The 17,893-nt window shown below is 38.1% G+C and overlaps 1 protein-coding gene across 15 annotated transcripts in view; it reads left to right on the plus strand.

Moving 5' to 3' along the window:
• ankhd1 (ankyrin repeat and KH domain containing 1) overlaps window positions 1-17,893 on the plus strand; it is a 158,620-nt gene that overhangs the window by 83,208 nt on the left and 57,519 nt on the right. For 8 of the 15 annotated variants that reach the window (XM_060837176.1, XM_060837177.1, XM_060837186.1 and 5 more), the window contains exons 6-14: window positions 47-280; window positions 2,590-2,684; window positions 3,176-3,413; window positions 4,354-4,545; window positions 5,607-5,716; window positions 6,032-6,119; window positions 10,394-10,542; window positions 10,671-10,814; window positions 15,527-15,629. In XM_060837176.1, coding sequence (XP_060693159.1) covers window positions 47-280; window positions 2,590-2,684; window positions 3,176-3,413; window positions 4,354-4,545; window positions 5,607-5,716; window positions 6,032-6,119; window positions 10,394-10,542; window positions 10,671-10,814; window positions 15,527-15,629 — 1,353 coding nt within the window. The remainder of the gene's footprint in view (window positions 1-46; window positions 281-2,589; window positions 2,685-3,175; window positions 3,414-4,353; window positions 4,546-5,606; window positions 5,717-6,031; window positions 6,120-10,393; window positions 10,543-10,670; window positions 10,815-15,526; window positions 15,630-17,893) is intronic. The other 7 variants (XM_060837181.1, XM_060837183.1, XM_060837185.1 and 4 more) reach the window with 1 other exon arrangement.

The raw sequence follows: 17,893 nt of genomic DNA on the forward strand, positions 1-17,893 counted from the left end.
GATGGCCCTTCAGACCTTTAAAATTTAAATTTGCTTTTCCTTTTAGGAAATACAGCACTCACTTATGCCTGTGCTGGTGGGTTCGTTGATGTTGTAAAAGTACTTCTGAAAGCAGGGGCCAATATTGAGGATCACAATGAAAATGGTCACACACCTTTGATGGAAGCAGCAAGTGCTGGCCATGTGGAAGTTGCTCGAGTGCTTTTAGAATATGGCGCAGGAATCAATACTCACTCAAATGAGTTCAAGGAAAGTGCACTTACATTGGCATGTTACAAAGGTATGATGTTTTGTGAGCAATATATCATGTGACAAAATATTTTGCATGTTGACAGACCCTTGAAGGGAGCAGGGAAGTTAAATAAGGTAAAGAATACTTACCTTTATTAGCTGAGACCTGCTGAAGTTTTATGAAAGGCTGGTTGGGCCACACTTAGAGTACAGCATGTATTTCAGGTCACTGCATTATAGGAAGGACACGCTTACATTGGAGTGGTTGCAAAGTAGATTCACTAACATGCTGCCAGGGTTGGAGTTTGAGATGAGGAAAGATTACATTAGCTGGGATTGTTTTCCTTGGAACAATGAAGACTGACATGGGACCTTATAGAGGTGTATGAGATTGAGGGTCACAGGGTAAATAGAAAGGCACTTTTGTCCATTTAGATTAGATTAGATTCCATAAAGTGTGGAAACAGGCCGTTCAGCCGAACCAGTTCACACTGTCTCTCCGAAGAGTAACCCTCCCAGACCCACTTCCCTTTGACTAGTTGACCTATGGGGCAATTTAGCATGGCTAGTTCACCTGACCTGCACATCTTTGGACTGTGGGAGGAAGCCAGAGCACCTGAAGGAAACCCACGCAGACACTGAAAATGTGCAAACTCCACACACAGTCACCCAGTGGAGGTGTCAGTAACCAGAGGTTTAAAACTAAGGAGAGTTGGAGTGAATGTTTTTCACTTGAGGCTAGTGGGAATCTGGAAGTCTGTTGGGGAAAAATACTTGAGTCAGAAACAATTATAATGTTTAAGCAATGCAGACATTGCTCTATCTCTGAGAGTTCTGTTCCAAAAAGAACACTTAGTGAATGATGACTTTGAGAGTGTGAATCTTTAATATATTAATGATAAAAATAGGGTTAGGTTCCCAGACCCCAAGATTATGACTTTTTGCTTATTATTTTTGAGTTAAAATAACAAATGTTACCGACATTGTTAATACTGAAGTAGAATATGGTTTTGTAATGGAAGAAAATGAAAATTAGCATGAAAAAATGTTTAGTACCTATACAGTCCAGTAGTCTAAGAGGCGGACTGTAACTAATGCAATATAGTGTACCCTAATACCTTGGCCACAAAAGTGATTGTGGATATGTGATTTTTGCCCAGGGAAGTTGATTAATTGGTTACTTTTTTTGGTGCGGATAGGCAAATTTGCAAAAAGCAATTTCATGGATACAGAAGAATGACTGACTGTATTTATATATTTATTTATTTTGCCATAGCTCTGGAGGCTATGAGCCAAAGGCTGGAAAATTGAACTAGTGTGACCAATTTTTATCGACTGGCATGGGCATCTTGTGCTGTAAATATTGGAGACTATTTACTTTGTAATTTAATGCATTAAATTTAAGTTTTGCCACTTAGAAAAGATACCCAAGCTAGCAGCAATTAGTATTGTGATTTTTACATGAATGATGTAGTTGGTATTCCTGAAGACTTAATTGAGATATCTTTCTTCATAATGAAGTTGAAAGATTACCTGAACTTGTTTACCTGATTAGCATTTCAGAGCAGTTGGTATAGTGTGTAATTTTGTCTGATATACTTAATAAAATTTGAAAACATGAATATTGAGAAGTAGCTTTGAAATAGTTCCATAGTAACTAAAGTTTCTTTGAGACCTTGTGGTTCTGTTACATCCCTATTAACTAGGTGCTCCAATGCTACTCTAAAAAGGCTTTCAAAGTCAGCCTTTCAAAGGATAATTTCATTTTCTTTGAGCTATGTTGATGTCTTCAGAATTCATTAATTTTAGATAAGGGAAGAAAAAATAAAGGTAATCTATATGTACACTAGAAGAATATTGAGATACAATTCTAAGGTAAGATGCTTCTACAAGAGCAAAACGGCTCATTTAATTTAGATTTTCTCCAAGACCTCGCTCTCTTTAAAATGCTGTAATCTGACAAATGAATAGCGGATACACTATTTGTTTGGCTTTAGGAACCCAAAAAGGGACAAGAGTACACCATACTATTTCTTTCTCCACTGTTCATTTAGATGACATTTGTTCTACCGCCTGAACTAAGTTTTCCTGCCCCACTTCTCTTAATTTCTGAAAGTCCAAAAATCTATCTGCTCTCAATATATTCAACAACTGAATAAAATATTGATTTCTGTGTTGGAAAGCTTCTAAGAATTCAATAAAACACCACTTTACATTCAGTTTTGTAAAGAACATTCATAGATTTATTTCCATCTGAAATTGAAAACTTAATACAACTTTATACTTTAAAAACTGTTCTAAATGTATTTAGGTGGTTACATGTCAAAATATGTTTTTATATCTTGATCTTTATCTCAGGACATTTGGAAATGGTACGGTTTCTTCTTGAAGCTGGTGCTGATCAGGAGCACAAAACAGATGAGATGCATACTGCTTTAATGGAAGCATGTATGGTAAGTGTTATTCTGCATCATTATTTCCTGTTCCTTGCAAAAGTGTTGCCCCAGTATTTTAAGATCTTGATTTGTTCCATTTTTCTTAGTCTAGCAAATAGTGTTAATTTGATATTGAGCAAACTTAATCATAGTGCATATCGGTGACTACTCATTGTCTGAGGGTAATACACGGATTTTCCCAAAATATTGGAATGAGTAAGTTATGATTTTCAAGGTTTTGTTTCTTGCATGGTAACTTATTTCAATTATGGGTGGATGTTCATGAATATTTGTATAGAAACCTGAGGATTTTTAAATTAAAGATGAACTTAGTACAATCAACCAAATGTGAAAAACAATGTTACACTTTTAATGTAAAGTAAATGCTTATTTTATTTGACTGTTCAGATTCATAACTGGATTTGAATTTGATCTATGCTTTATATTAGAAAGGAATGTCCTGACTATTTTAATGCATCAAGGTGCTGATAATTGACTCTGTTGAATAGGATGGCCATGTTGAAGTGGCTCGCCTCCTTTTGGATAGTGGTGCGCAAGTAAACATGCCAGCTGATTCTTTTGAGTCTCCATTGACTCTTGCTGCTTGTGGTGGTCATGTGGAGTTAGCAGCTTTGCTCATAGAAAGAGGTGCAAACCTAGAAGAAGTCAATGATGAAGGATATACACCATTAATGGAAGCTTCACGAGAAGGTCATGAGGAAATGGTAGCATTGCTGCTTGCCCAGGGTATGAAATGTCCTGTGTTTAATTCTAAACGTAATGAGAAGTCATTGACTTAGCTTTGGAACTGTTGACTCTTTTTTTTTTACTGAGCATGCATATTTCTTTGTTTGGTTAGCGTGTTTGAGCTTAGTACTACAGTTAAATAAATTCAATTTCTGGTGTCCTTTTTAATTTCACAGGCTTAATTAACCACTTATACATAGCAGAAAATAGAAAATTACAATTGGCAAAGGTGGTTGTGCCAATATATGAATAGATTGGCCAGAGACCTTTGTTGCAAATAATGGTTGACCGTGAGATTTTTTTTTTGTCTGCTTGTGTTGCATGACTTCAGTCTCAGTTGATCATCTTGAAACCATTTAAAACAAATCATCTTATGTCTCAAAATCAAGAGTTGCAAATAAAACAAACATATCTTCAGAGAATTCACAATTGTTATATTTGAATTGCTTTACTTTTATCTCACTAAATGCTGTACTTTGTTCCCATATCTATTAAAATAAGTTGAATCATTTTGAGTGAACACACTTCTCAACTGTGCAGTTACTGTTGTGGATAGAAAAACAATCTGACTTAGCTCTTTGTGTGGCATGACAGGCAAAATCCTGCAGCATTGAAATGTTGAAATGCTTTGTTATTACCCTTTTATTCCCCCACTGAGTTATTCTCTGAAATGGTCACCAGCTATGTTGCACTTCAAGTGGGTTAATGCCGATGATGAAGCATTATACTAAGTCCCCTTGGACTAAATCAAAGACTCGTATTTAACTCAGCTATTGTTTTTACTTAGTATTTGGGTAGCTTAATGCTTTCAAACAAAACCTAAGAGCTTCATAATTAAGGTGCAAAACAACACTATTGCCAAACCAGTGATAACTAAAATCATTGGAGCTTAGTTTAGCAAACACTTCTTTAATTATAAATTGCTGCTTGGACTTTTTAGGAGCCAATATAAATGCACAAACCGAGGAAACCCAAGAGACAGCTCTGACTCTAGCTTGCTGTGGAGGCTTCTTGGAAGTTGCAGACTTTTTAATAAAGGCAGGAGCTGATATTGAATTGGGTTGCTCGACACCACTGATGGAGGCTGCTCAAGAAGGTCATCTTGAATTGGTCAAATATTTACTTACAGCAGGTGTGTTCCTAATTCTAATATCCTAAATGAGGTTTTGCTGTTTTAGTTTGCAATCAAAGAAATGCATGGCAGTTTGGAAGATAATCAAAGTACTGCCATAAATAAATGCAGTATGCAACTTTTAATATCCTTTCGCAGTGTTGTGTGTATTTCTAATTCTCCACATGGTCTAGCTATACATAGTAAGTGGCAAAATGTTGTTTTGTGGAGTAATGCCAGTTGTTAAATCAAATTTAAGCTTTGAAACTATATAATATTGATCTCTTTTAACATATTTTAATCTTGCAATATAAGTAATTGTAATATAAGCAATATAAGTCTAGTACCTTCAGTCTCTCCACCCATGCTGCAAGCAGAGCACAAAAAATGCAGTGCTTTGTTAAACACTTTTTTTTCTTAACCTGATCACCAATAATGCAGAAAAAATATAATTAGGCTTTGTAATTTTTCCTGCTTGATTTTTTTTTGGTGCTTATTTTAACTTTGTTTTTTAAAAAGCGTTTTGGATTAGTTTTCCTTTGATTTTAAACAAAAAAGCAGATTTTAACTTTGCAGTTCAGGTGAGATGAATATAATGTTAAATCCAAACAGACTTTAATTTGGGCACTAATTTTGGTAATTGCAAGTGTGGGTTCACAGATAACAAGAATTCCTTGCAATAAATTGTTTTCATTTCTTTGGAAGCTCAGTTACCTCAGTTACAAAGGTAAGCACATTTAACATGTTGAAAGAATTCATTTTAATGTTGGTGGTAACCAACTCTTTAAAAATTCTATTGGTAATGATGAAGAGTCATCAATTTCAAGTGGAGCGCTCAGAATGATCCATGAAGGTCTATTTGATACTTAAGTGATCCAAGTCTTTCATTTTGAAATAGAAACTGCACCCGACATTTATAAATGTTTTACTTCTCTACTTTAATGAATTTAATACATTTTAATTTTTCATTAAAATGTTATCTTAATGGAATGATAGGCCATAGATGTCTTTTTACATATAAAATGTGTTCACTTTCATGTGTGTATTGTATTTGAAATGTTAAGAGTTGTTGTTTCTGTTAGGAGCAAATGTACATGCCACTACAGCTACAGGGGATACAGCTTTAACATATGCCTGTGAAAATGGACACACTGATGTTGCTGATGTTCTTTTACAAGCAGGAGCTGATTTGGTAAGAATCGCTATTTTGTGGCAGTATATTACACCAGTTAACATGTGCAAATATGGTGGTTTCCATAACCACATTCGATATACATTTAAACCTTTTCAAGCAAGTATTTATTACTATGATTTCAACTTATTTCAAGTACTTTTCTGCCTAGTTACCTAATAAATTTATTAGGTTCTATATTGAAGCATGCTAGTAATTTTTAAATAAGATTTTGAACTTCACTGTATACAATCTGATTAGAATTCTAGTTTTTGAATCCTTTCATTAGAACCCAAAACCACTTTTGAGGTTGCAAAAGTTTTCTTCCTTTTTAAGGAACATGAATCTGAAGGTGGGAGGACACCCTTGATGAAAGCTGCAAGAGCTGGCCATTTGTGTACAGTGCAATTCCTTATTAGCAAAGGTGAGCCTTCATCTTTTGTCCTGTAAAGTGTTTTAAAATGTTGCACTGCTCACAGCTGTATAAACCTGAGATTATAATTGTCAATCCATGATATGCATATTGTGTATGTTTGCATTCCACAAATTGATCATTGGGTTGATTTATTGGGCAAAGCCTGAGAAGAGAAGTCCAAAGATGAACAACCCTCCAAGGAACAAAATTTTGCCACTCCATCTTAAACCAGAGACCTCTTATTTCTGAACACATTATGCCTTCAATGTTGCTAGTCATTTGGAATCTGCAACTGTCAAGCACCCTTCAATTCTTCTGTTTCAGCAAGTTCATGTTTTTTCTAAAGCTCCAATTAGTATAGCATTGATCTGCTCAAACTATCCTACTAAGCCATTGCAATAAAAGCTAACATTCGCTTGTATTTATAATTGCTGTACCAGCACACAATCTTGTAGTGATTTATGTGAAAGGCCACCCTGTGCTACTGCATTCTGTAGTCTCTCGATGTAAATAAGTTTATCTGTTGATCCTGCCAAAGTGGACAAGTTCACATTTTCCCACAGTATGCACTCAGAAATTTTTGCTTGCACTCTTAATATGTCTTTTTATTAAATTTTAGAGAAGATGGGTATCACTTGCTAGGCAAGAATTTATTGACTATCTCTAATGTGTAGAAGGTGGTGACGGGCTACTTGAATCACTGCAACCTTCATAATGTAGGGACACCACAGCGCTGCTAGCTAGTGAGTTTGACCTGGCAACAGTGAAGAGATGTGAATACATTTCCAAGTCCAGATGGTTTGTGACTTGAGGAACCTGCATGTCGTGATGTGGTCATGCAGCAGTTGGCTTAGTCTTTCTAAGCTGGAGATGTCATTGGAAAATGCAGTTCAAGAAGCCTGATGAGTTACTATAGTGCATCTTGTAGATAGCATACAGTGCTATCATTGAGGATTGATGGTGAAAGAATTAAATGTTGAAGCTGATGGATCGAGTGCCAGCCAATTGTTCTATATGATGTCAAACTACTTGAGTGTAATTGGAGCTGCATTCATGCAAACAAAGCAAGAATTTTTTTTCACCACACTGCTAACTTGTGCCTTGTTGATCATTCACAGGCATTGGGAAGACAGGAAGAGATTTGGTCACTGCAGGGTGACCAAGATGTTGATCGAAATGTCATTGGTTGGCAAGTGGAGATGGTTTATCTTGTTAGAAATGACAATTGTCGGCACTTGTGTGGCATGAGCATTACTTGCTACTTAGTCCAAACGTCAATGTTGTTCAGGATCTGATAAATATGGCCATGTGCTGTTTCAGTAGTTAAGTAGTTATGAATGTCTTTGAGCATTATGCAGTCATTGAACATCCTGAATTCTGATCTTATGGTGGAGAGAAGGTCTTTGAAGAAATGCTTCAAACAATACCCTGAGAAGCTCCTGTTACATAGATCTGTGACTGAGATGATTGACCTCCAACAAAGATCTTCCTTTCTGCTTGGTATGACTCCAGCCAGTGGAGATTTCTTTCCTGATTCCCATTGGCTCCAGTTTTCCTAGGGTTGTTTTATGCCGTACTCTTGTTTAAATGCAGCATGATGTTGACGCAGTTACTCTCACCTCTGGAGTTCAGCTCTTTTGTTCAGATTTGGAGCAAAGCTATGATAAGCAACTGATTAGTCCAGTTAAACCCAAACTGAGTGACATTGAGTCAGTTATTTCTTTATATTTGCATGCTTGATAGTGCCATTGACAGCCCCTTTCTTCCCTCTGTGATAATTGGCCAGAGTCGATTCATATGGCTTTTTGTGGGCTGCATATTACTGGGCAGTCTTCCAAATTAAGTCAGAGCAGCTTGGCTCGTGGAATGGCAACTTTTTGAGCAGATCTTCAGTACTGTGTTTAGAATCTTGTCAGGACTGACAGCGTTTGAGGTGTACAGTGTCTTCAGTTTTTTCTTGACATCTTGTGGGCAGAAAGGCCTCTTCGGTGCTGTACGACATTGACTGTATGAATTGAATTGACTGAAGACTGGCATTTGTGATGCTTGAGACCTCAGGAGAATGCCAAGATAGACCATACACTCGGCACTTTTTTTGGTTAGATTAGACTTACAGTGTGGAAACAGGCCCTTCGGCCCAACAAGTCCACACCGACCCGCCGAAGCGCAACCCACCCATACCCCTACATTTACCCCTTACCTAACACTATGGGCAATTTAGCTTGGCCAATTCACCTGACCCGCACATCTTTGTGACACTGGGAGGAAACCGGAGCACCCGGAGGAAACCCACGCAGACACGGGGAGAACGTGCAAACTCCACACAGTCAGTCACCTGAGTCGGGAATTGAACCCAGGTCTACAGGCGCTGTGAGGCAGCAGTGCTAACCACTGTGCCACCGTGCCGCCCTAAAGATGGATGCAAATATTTGAATCTCTCCCCCAGTTATTGAGGATGGGAATATTTGTGGGGCTTTCACTTACTGTTTAATTGACCACTGCCAATCTTGGCTGGGTGTTTTCGGATTGGTTGTACAATTACTTAGTCCTATCTGTTGGAAGCTACTTCCATTGTTCGGTGTGCAGGTAGTCCAGGTTGACACCTCAATTTTAGGTATGCCTGTTGCTGCTCCTGCATGTACTTTGCACACTTCATGGCATGAGAGTTGATCCCCTGGCTTTGCTGGGAGTAGAGTGTCAAATTTACTGGGCCATCAAGTGTTGAATACAGTTCTACTGACCACCCACAGTGCTTCAGATGCTCAGCTTTTAATTGCTGTGTCTGTTCAGTGTGTTCCATTTGTCATAGTTGTAGTGGCACACAACATGGAGGTTATGGATGGTATCCTCAATGTGAAGATGGGGCTTTGTCTCTGGCAGAACTGAAGTGATTATACCTACTGTACTGATGCGGTCCTGGACCAATGCATCCACACTGGAGTGGGACAGATTCCATGGGGTTCAGAGTTGAGGACTCAACAGGGAAAGTTTCCCAAATGTATCTCTCTCTCTGCTGCCACCTCTGGTATGCCTGTCTTACTGCTTGGACATACCCGGGGAGATGATGTCTCCGGCATTGTCTGTACGCTATGATTCCATGAGATTGTTTCTTGACTATTATGTGGTCAAACACTCCTGATTTTGGCGCAAGTTTCCATTGTTGGAAAGGAAATCTTTGCAGGGTCAACAGGATTGTTTGCTGTTGTTTCTCTTGCTTAGGTTGACTTAAGGTGATCTGTGATTTCATTCCTTTTGTTAGAATTTGTAAAAATTTGAGACAAACATGTTATGATGATGGGCAATTTCTGAGGATAGCTAATAGCTATCCACATTAGAGAGCCTGGAGTGTCTCCAATGGCTAGACCAGGTCGGAATGCCAGCTTTGCCTTCCTAGAGGATATTAGTGAACCAGGTAGGTTTTTAGGATTAACCACTGTCAATGATAACATGGTCAATATTAGGTTAACTTTTAATTCCATTTGAGTTCATATTTCACTGTTTGTCATGTGAGATTTTAAGTCCAGGCTTCTGGATTACTAGTCAAGTGACATTACCACGATCCACCACCATCACTGCCACCCCCCAGGTTTGACTTTTTGTATCTGCCTTTCAATTGGTTTCCTGATACCTTTTATATTAGCAAATTTGGCTACAGCACCTTCCTAAGATGTAAACATCAATTATAAATAGAGACCTAAGCAATGATTCCTATTGCATGGCATTAATTGAGTTTGCCAAATAGAATCCTGATCCTTTGTTTCCTGTCAGTAAACCAATCCTCTATCCGTGCTCATGTATCACCTCCAAACACCATTGAGCTGCTATCTTGTGTAGTAATGTATTATAGCATTTCAACAAATATCTTTTGCAATGCAAGCACACTATATCTGGTTCTCCTTTACTCACCTCGTTTCATCCTCAAAAGCACATTTATTAATTATGATTTACCCTTCAAAACAAAACCCTCTTGACTCTTGCTCATAATATGATTTTCTAATTGTAATCTACATTTTTGCATAGTCTCTTCAGTCTTTTGAAGCAATGATGACACCTTGCATTATTCATTTTGAGTTTAGTGGATCTACTAGAGGTACATGACCAAAAGGAGGATCTGTAGATGTGGTTTTCCCTTTCTTCATTCTTCCTATAGCATCAGAATATAAGTTTTTAATTGAATATCTGAAATATTAGAAGTTATTGTACCCTAACTGAAGGGTGTTCATGGTAATGCAAAATATGTAGTTTGCAATACAGTCAAGACCCAGTTGTTTCACACCAACTAGGCTTTAACTTTGTCTTTTCAGGAGCGAATGTCAACAGAGCTACAGCTAACAATGACCATACAGTGGTCTCATTAGCATGTGCAGGAGGACACCTCGCAGTTGTTGAACTCCTTTTGGCACATGGAGCAGATCCAACACATCGATTAAAGGTATTGAAAAGTTGCTGCACAAGTCATTTTTGTAAGACTAAACAATATAACACTTGGATAAATCAAATATCATTCTAGAAAATTCCTTTTCTGATAAAGGTTAGCTAACTTAATTTTGTGTTTCTTAGGATGGTTCCACCATGCTCATAGAAGCTGCTAAAGGAGGCCATACAAATGTGGTTTCGTACTTGTTGGACTACCCAAACAACATCCTGCCTGTGCCAGGACCAGATGTGGCTCAGCTCACACCACCTTCACATGACCAATCTCAGGTGAGTTTTTTTTGTTATTTCTGATTTGCAGCACCTCACCAAAATTTTCGACATCAACTTTAATTCTGATCAATTCAGAAAGCCTGTCATCTGTTTTTCAAACACACATGCAGACTTGGGAGGCTAGAAATTTTAGTTGAATAGTTGGTTATATTTCTACAGGCAAGTTTGCAATTCATTCTAACTATCATCTGTGTTAACTTTGATTTATTCCATTTCCAAAACTAATACCCTCCTAATCAAGCATGCCGTTAGAACATTACTGGGGGTGAGGTACTTTAATTACATACAAAATCTGGGAAATTCAGAATTATTCATCTTGGACAGGACAGATTAAGATGGAATTCGAACAGTGTTGCATAAGAAGAAACCTATTTGCAGTGCAGAAGTATTAGTAGCTACAGTATACAGATTTAAACTGGCAAATAAAGCAGATGTGATGTGACGAAAATTTTTGTGCCATGAGTTACGAAAGAGTAGTGGAAGCAAATTTATTCAAAATAGTTAAAAGAGAATTGGATAAATACTTGAAGGCAAGAAAAGAAACAAGGAGAGCAGAATGTTGGAACTAAATAGGCAACTTTTAAAAAGAGTTAGCACAAATGTGTTTGACACTGTGACCACCGCCTGTGTACCATACTGTTCTAAGATTTTATGAATTAAAGTGAAAATATAACTTAAATGATGAATAACGGAAACAAACTGGATTCAGTCTAGTAAAGAGACAAACTTTCAACCAGGCACATAAATATGTTCTAGGCGTTTCTCCATAAATACCACCTTGTAGATCAATATAAACAGTTGAAGTCCATCTGTACATTGGTAAATCAACTTCTTCACTAGTGAAACTTACTGTTGTGCCTCAAAACTTTGATAAAGAAATGGACAAACAGACCTGCAACAGTGACACGAAAGAAAAGTTGTAGTGCTAAACTCAATGATTATTGCTCAATTAAACATATGTTGTTGAACTGCATTGATGTCCATTGAACACTAATGCAGATTATACATCTTTAAAACTTTAAATAGTGACTTATATTAAACTGTATGGGGTAATTGCAATAAAGTTTCTTGTGGAACTGTTGTAGAGCATGATGAAGCCTTTTTAATGGAATGACCACAGAAAATGGCCAATCTTAATTCACATTCGACAGAGGAAGTGAACAATAATCTGGGATTGTTCTCAAAGCAAATGAAGTTATGGGGAAATTTGTAGAGGTGATTAAAATTGTTTTGGGAATAACTTTCCTGTTGTGGTTCTGTTCGCCGAGCTGGGAGTTTTTGTTGCAAACGTTTCGTCCCCTTTCTAGGTGACATCCTCAGTGCTTGGGAGCTTCCTGTGAAGCGCTTCTGTCATGTTTCCTCCAGCATTTATAGTGGCTTGTCTCTGCCGCTTCCAGATGTCAGTTGCTGTCCGTTGCAGTGGCCAGTATATTGGGTCCAGGTCGATATGTTTGTTGATAGAATCAGTGGATGAGTGCCAGGCCTCTAGGAATTCCCAGGCTGTTCTCTGTTTGGCTTGCCCTATAATAGTGGTGTTGTCCCAGTCGAATTCATGTTTGTCATCTGTGTGTGTGGCTACTAAGGATAGCTGGTCATGTTGTTTCGTGGCTAGTTGGTGTTCGTGGATGCGGATTGTTAGCTGTCTTCCTGTTTGTCCTATGTAGGACTGCACAAAACACTACATAGGACAAACAGGAAGACAGCTAACAACACCAACTAGCCACGAAACGACACGACCAGCTATCCTTAGTAGCGACACATACAGATGACAAACAACATGAATTCGACTGGGACAACACCACTATTATAGGGCAAGCCAAACAGAACAGCCAGGGAATTCCTAGAGGCCTGGCACTCATCCACTGATTCTATCAACAAACATATCAACCTGGACCCAATATACTGGCCACTGCAGCGGACAGCAACTGACATCCGGAAGCGGCAGAGACGAGCCACTATAAATGCCGGAGGAAACATGACAGAAGCGTTTCACAGGAAGCTGCCAAGCACTGAGGATGTCACCTAGAAAGGGGACGAAACGTTTGCAACAAAAACTCCCAGCTCGGCGAACAGAACCACAACGAGCACCCGAGCTACAAATCTTCTCCCAAACTTTGAATAACTTTCTTATTAACTTAATCATTCAACCATCAGAATGCAAATTCATATTTTATGGGCAAGGTATGCAGGGGACATAAACTTTCTTGAGCATTAAGTAGTAATTAACCAGAACTCTACCCGCAGGGTGTTGATAACAGATACCATTCTTCATTTCAAAAGGACTTGATGGGAATCAGCTTTGTATTAAGGGGTTAGAACACAGGAATGTGATCAACTGGGTAGCTCCATAGTGAATTGACGTGGATATGATGAGCCAGGTAGTGCTGTCTTTGTTACAAGTGACTGCCTCATTCATCAATAAGATGTACAGCAACTCCTTTGGAATAAAGGGAGATATACTTGGCATTGGAGAACCACCCTACTCTTTAAGGGCTTGGCACTGATACAGACTCAAGAATTTTGTCCACATATTCTGTTGTTATATTTTAATATCTTCAGGAGTATGAAGTGCTCTTGATGTTGGACTGAAAGGTCATGGCTTGTGATAACTCTTAAGTCATTGCAACTTCATGCCAAAAGCCAGCTGCTGTTTTTGTCTGTGACATTAGCCATTGCTTTCCATGTTATTAAAATGACAAGGCCTACCTCTTGCATGTGCTGTCTTCCTGGATGGGTTAGAAATAGCTAACACTTGTGCATTGCAAAGTTGCCCTTCCACTGAGTAATGGTCATCAGCTGGATTCCTCCTGTGATAATAACCATAAAATCCTGAGACCTGAATGTTGCTCGGTGATGTACTTCTGCTATATCTTTTACGTTATTTGTCTCTATCTTGACATGAGGTAAGCAGTGGGGAGAATACCGGCTACCAAGAAATGTGGACCAGTTAAGTAAGGGAGCATTGACAGGTAGAGTATAACATAGTCAAGTGTCAAGTTATTTTGGTTGCGTGAAAAGAAAAGTAGATATTTAAAAAGTTGTGCACCTTGTAAATGTGGATGTATATGAATTATATGGATGTGCACAAGGAATGCACAGTGGTATGTAGCTACAGCAAGTAATTATAAAGTATAGTGGCATTACTCTGAGTTTGCAAGTGCAGAAATAAAGATATTTTGTTACAATTGTATAAGATATTGGTGAGAGCAGACCTAAAATATGGTTGCAGTTTTATTTTTCATTTTTTAAGGAATTTTTATAAATGTGTTTTGGAGGCAGAGTGGTAAAGTTTCACTGACTGTCTGAGGTGATGTCCTATAATGGGCTGAATAAATTGGGCCTATATATTCTGAAGTTTAGAAGACTTGAGAGGCAGCCTTTTTGAAACAGGAGTTTATGAACTATTATCTTGATTATAGAAGCAGATTATTTCTGTTGAGGAATCAAGAACATAAGGTCATAATCTCAAGTTTAATGACCAATCATCTGAAGATTTCTTCCTTTCTTACGAATCACTGGAATTTTCTAACTCCCTATGTATTTAGATCCTTCATCGTTGTATACTCTTAAATTTGGGATAGGCAGCTTTTGGTACAGTGGAATCAAGGGCCATGTACTGGAAAGTGGAATTAAAGCCCAAAATTAAGCCCTAATCATACTGAATGGTGTTAAATAATGGAGGAGATTGATGAATGTAATACGACTGCTGTGGACTTTGAAAAAGACATTGGACATTGATGAAGCTTGGCAAAACTCAAACCTGCAGGATTAGGAGGGCAAAGACTCTACAGGCACATAATTGACTAAGCGACATAAAACACAATGTTATGGTCTGTATTTTGTTTTCAAACTGAAAAGAAAGGTTTCCCCGTGGGTCAGTATTAAGACCACTACTCTTTTAGACGTCAATTAATAAAGTTGACTATGCAGAGGAAAATTTCAATATTTTGCAGCTCAATGGAGTTCAGAAGTAATGGTAATGTAGATGACAATTGATGTAATTTATTAGGGAAAAATAAAGCAATATAAGCTCAATGATACAGTTTAAAAGAAACAAATCTCAGGAGCGCATGTCAAATGCAGGACAAGCTGAGAAGATTGTTTAAATACTTGGGAAGTCTGGTTTTAAAAATCGTGGCATAGGATATGAAAGCCAAAGGGTAAAATATAATTTTTTTGTCCCAAATCTCTGGCTGAAGTACACTACTCAATTCTCAGCACTAAATGTTAGGATTGATGTCAATAGAGAAAGTCAGAGGGCATTTATTTGATTGGTTCCATTACATTGAGAAACTGAAGAGGAGGGATTATTCCCTGGGAACAGGGAAGGTTAGTGAAGTTTTGATCAAAAAGTTCAAAAGCATTAGGTGACGGGTAAAGGTAATTAATGAGAATCCGAAGAGGTTAATTTTATGATCTGGATGCAGTACTTGAAAGGTGGCAAAAGAAAACTCATGTTAATTTAAAAGTGAAATAGAGAAGTACTTGATGGGTAAAAATTTCCAGGGCTTTGGAGTGCGCAGGAATGGGACTAGCACATACAACTGTTCTGTAGGAGAAATTCTTTGTTTTTATGCCTGTAGGTTTTAATAAAAATTTAGTATTTCAATTTGAGTAAAAGTTATAACTGAAACTAGGTGTCATTTACGGGCATGAGTGTGAGACTTTGACAACTGTGTTCTCGGTCTTCAATGAATTGTTTTTCTTAGGTTCCCAGAGTACCAGTACAAGCACTTGCCATGGTAGTTCCACCCCAGGAGCCTGACCAGTCTCCAGCCAATGTTGGAGCTACGCTTTCTGTCATTAATAAAGGTGAGATTCTTTTTGTTTTTTATTGGTCAAAGGAGCAAGTTGATGTGCTTTCCAGTGGATTAAGTATATAGTTTCCTGCCAACTTCTGTCTCTTAGGCAACCTGACCCTCAAAGAAACCACACTGAAGGAACATGTAGGAAGTAAAAGTGATACCTGTAACAAGTCTATTTACTTTTGTAATTTAGGCACATGGTTTCAGGAGGCAAGTTTAGTTTTTAGTTTTCAGTTTCATTTTTTTTTTGCATGATTTGTTTAAAGCCCCTATGTGTAACTAACAGTTCAGATATTATTTGTGTCCCTTGAAAATAAAATTACTTGTGATAATGGTTTCCTGGATTTTTAACTGATCATCAATTTCATATCTAATTCCAAAAGGTAGAATATAGGGGCAAAAGTTTTAATGATAGTGGAGTTTAATGTGAGGAATGTCAGCTTGTTTTGCCTTTGTGTTGAGGGGATAGGAAATTGAATATTTTGAGAATAACATGCCCTTGATAGTTAAATAGTAGTTATAACTTGAGTTCAAAATGAAATCAAAAATACTCAAGCTTAACGTTGCTTATGTCACTGTAATGAGGCTCTTTGGGTCATTACATAATGTTCTTGGGAAGTCCATGGAATAATCAAAGTAGTTGGCTTATGAGAAATATATAGTGTAGTTTACTTCATATGCAATTAGAATTCCAAAACTGAGTGCACCAATATTGTATTCATAGATTGTCAGAAGAATTCTGACGTAGAACCTTGTTCAGTTTCCATGATGAAGCGGGAAGCAATGGGAGTACGTCCCTATGTCTTTTTAAGTTTATTCAAGATTCCTAATGAAGGTAGTTAAGAGACTCACTAAACTTCATTCAATTAGGAGGCAAGTATATCTTAAGGCAGCATAGTGGCTCAGTGGTTAGCACTGCTGCCTCAAAGTGTCAGGGACCCCTATTCACTTCCAGCTTTGAGCGATTCTGTGTGGCGTTCTCACGTTCTCCGGGTGTCTGCGTGGGTTTCCTCCCGTAGTCCAACGATGTGCAGGTCAGGTGGATTGGCCATGCTAAATTGCCCATCGTATCCAGAAATGTGTATATTAGAGTTACAGGGATAGAGAAAGGGTGGGGATGCTCTTTGGAGAGGCGGTGTGGACTTATTGGGCTGAATAGCCTGTTTCCATAGAAATTCTATGATTCTACTGTCCATCACATGCAGTCTCGCTATCAATGTCATTTAAATTAATGGGATACCTGAGAGTGTTGCAGGCACTTGTGAAAGCTTTTTAAGAAGTTGATCTCCTATGACGATGACATCTGTTTCCTCCGTCGTCGTCTTCCTCCCCACCCCCAGAAAAAGTGCTGCCTATGTCAAACCATGGGTTAACCAGTGGGCAATTTCATTAGATGTCTTAGAGCAGTGTTAGGACTTTTGAGGTGACTGCCCTATTTACTTTTTGACCGGCATACAGAGCACTAGATACCACCTTCGTCTGGATTGTGTTGAGTATTGGATTTTGTTTTGGCCTCAAACTCCTGTTGTTAGTAAGGAAAAATGGATTCTATGAGGTGTGAACAGGAAGTTTTCCTTCATGTGTTTAGGTCCTGAGATTACTAAAATCTTTCCTCTAATCTACTTGAGAGATCTAGAAATAATGTTTGGGATTGATTTGTGACACAAAGGAAACATAGTTGTAAGGAAGGAGGCTATGGCCTACTTTCAGCATTTTTTGGGGGTGGGTGGGGGGGTGGGGTGGAGAACATCCTTGTTGCAGATAGGGTCTCCTGACTGAGGCCTAGATTGAGCAACTGATGAAAGTCTGATCTATCGTATTCAGTTTAGATGTCTACAATATCAAAATGCTATGTATATTGCTGCTGTCCGATATAGTTCCTTCAACATGCTGAAACCCAGTGGCTGCAGCTGAGGTGGAAACTGAAACCTCCCCATTTTCAATAACTTGATCCGTGTGTTGAAGAAAATTTTAATTGCCTCATCATCTTGGTTTGGCATTCATTTTCATATGATCACCTGTGAAGCGCTTTGGAACATTTCATCACATTTGAAGATGTACATTTTTAAGGTCCTGTTGAGGATAGTTGATAGAAAGTGTTGCACTAAAGTAGAGTATAAGACTTCACTTGAGTCTAAGATTTATACCCAGTATGGTTTATATTACAGAGAAACGAGCAGTTTTCACTGAAGCTCCACACTTCAGTCTGAGACATGGTGATTTTTTCACAATCTGAAAAGAAGCAGTAGCACATATCAGTTTTACTACTTC

Source organism: Hemiscyllium ocellatum, chromosome 16 (genome assembly GCF_020745735.1).
Source record: "Hemiscyllium ocellatum isolate sHemOce1 chromosome 16, sHemOce1.pat.X.cur, whole genome shotgun sequence".
NCBI lineage: Eukaryota > Metazoa > Chordata > Chondrichthyes > Orectolobiformes > Hemiscylliidae > Hemiscyllium > Hemiscyllium ocellatum.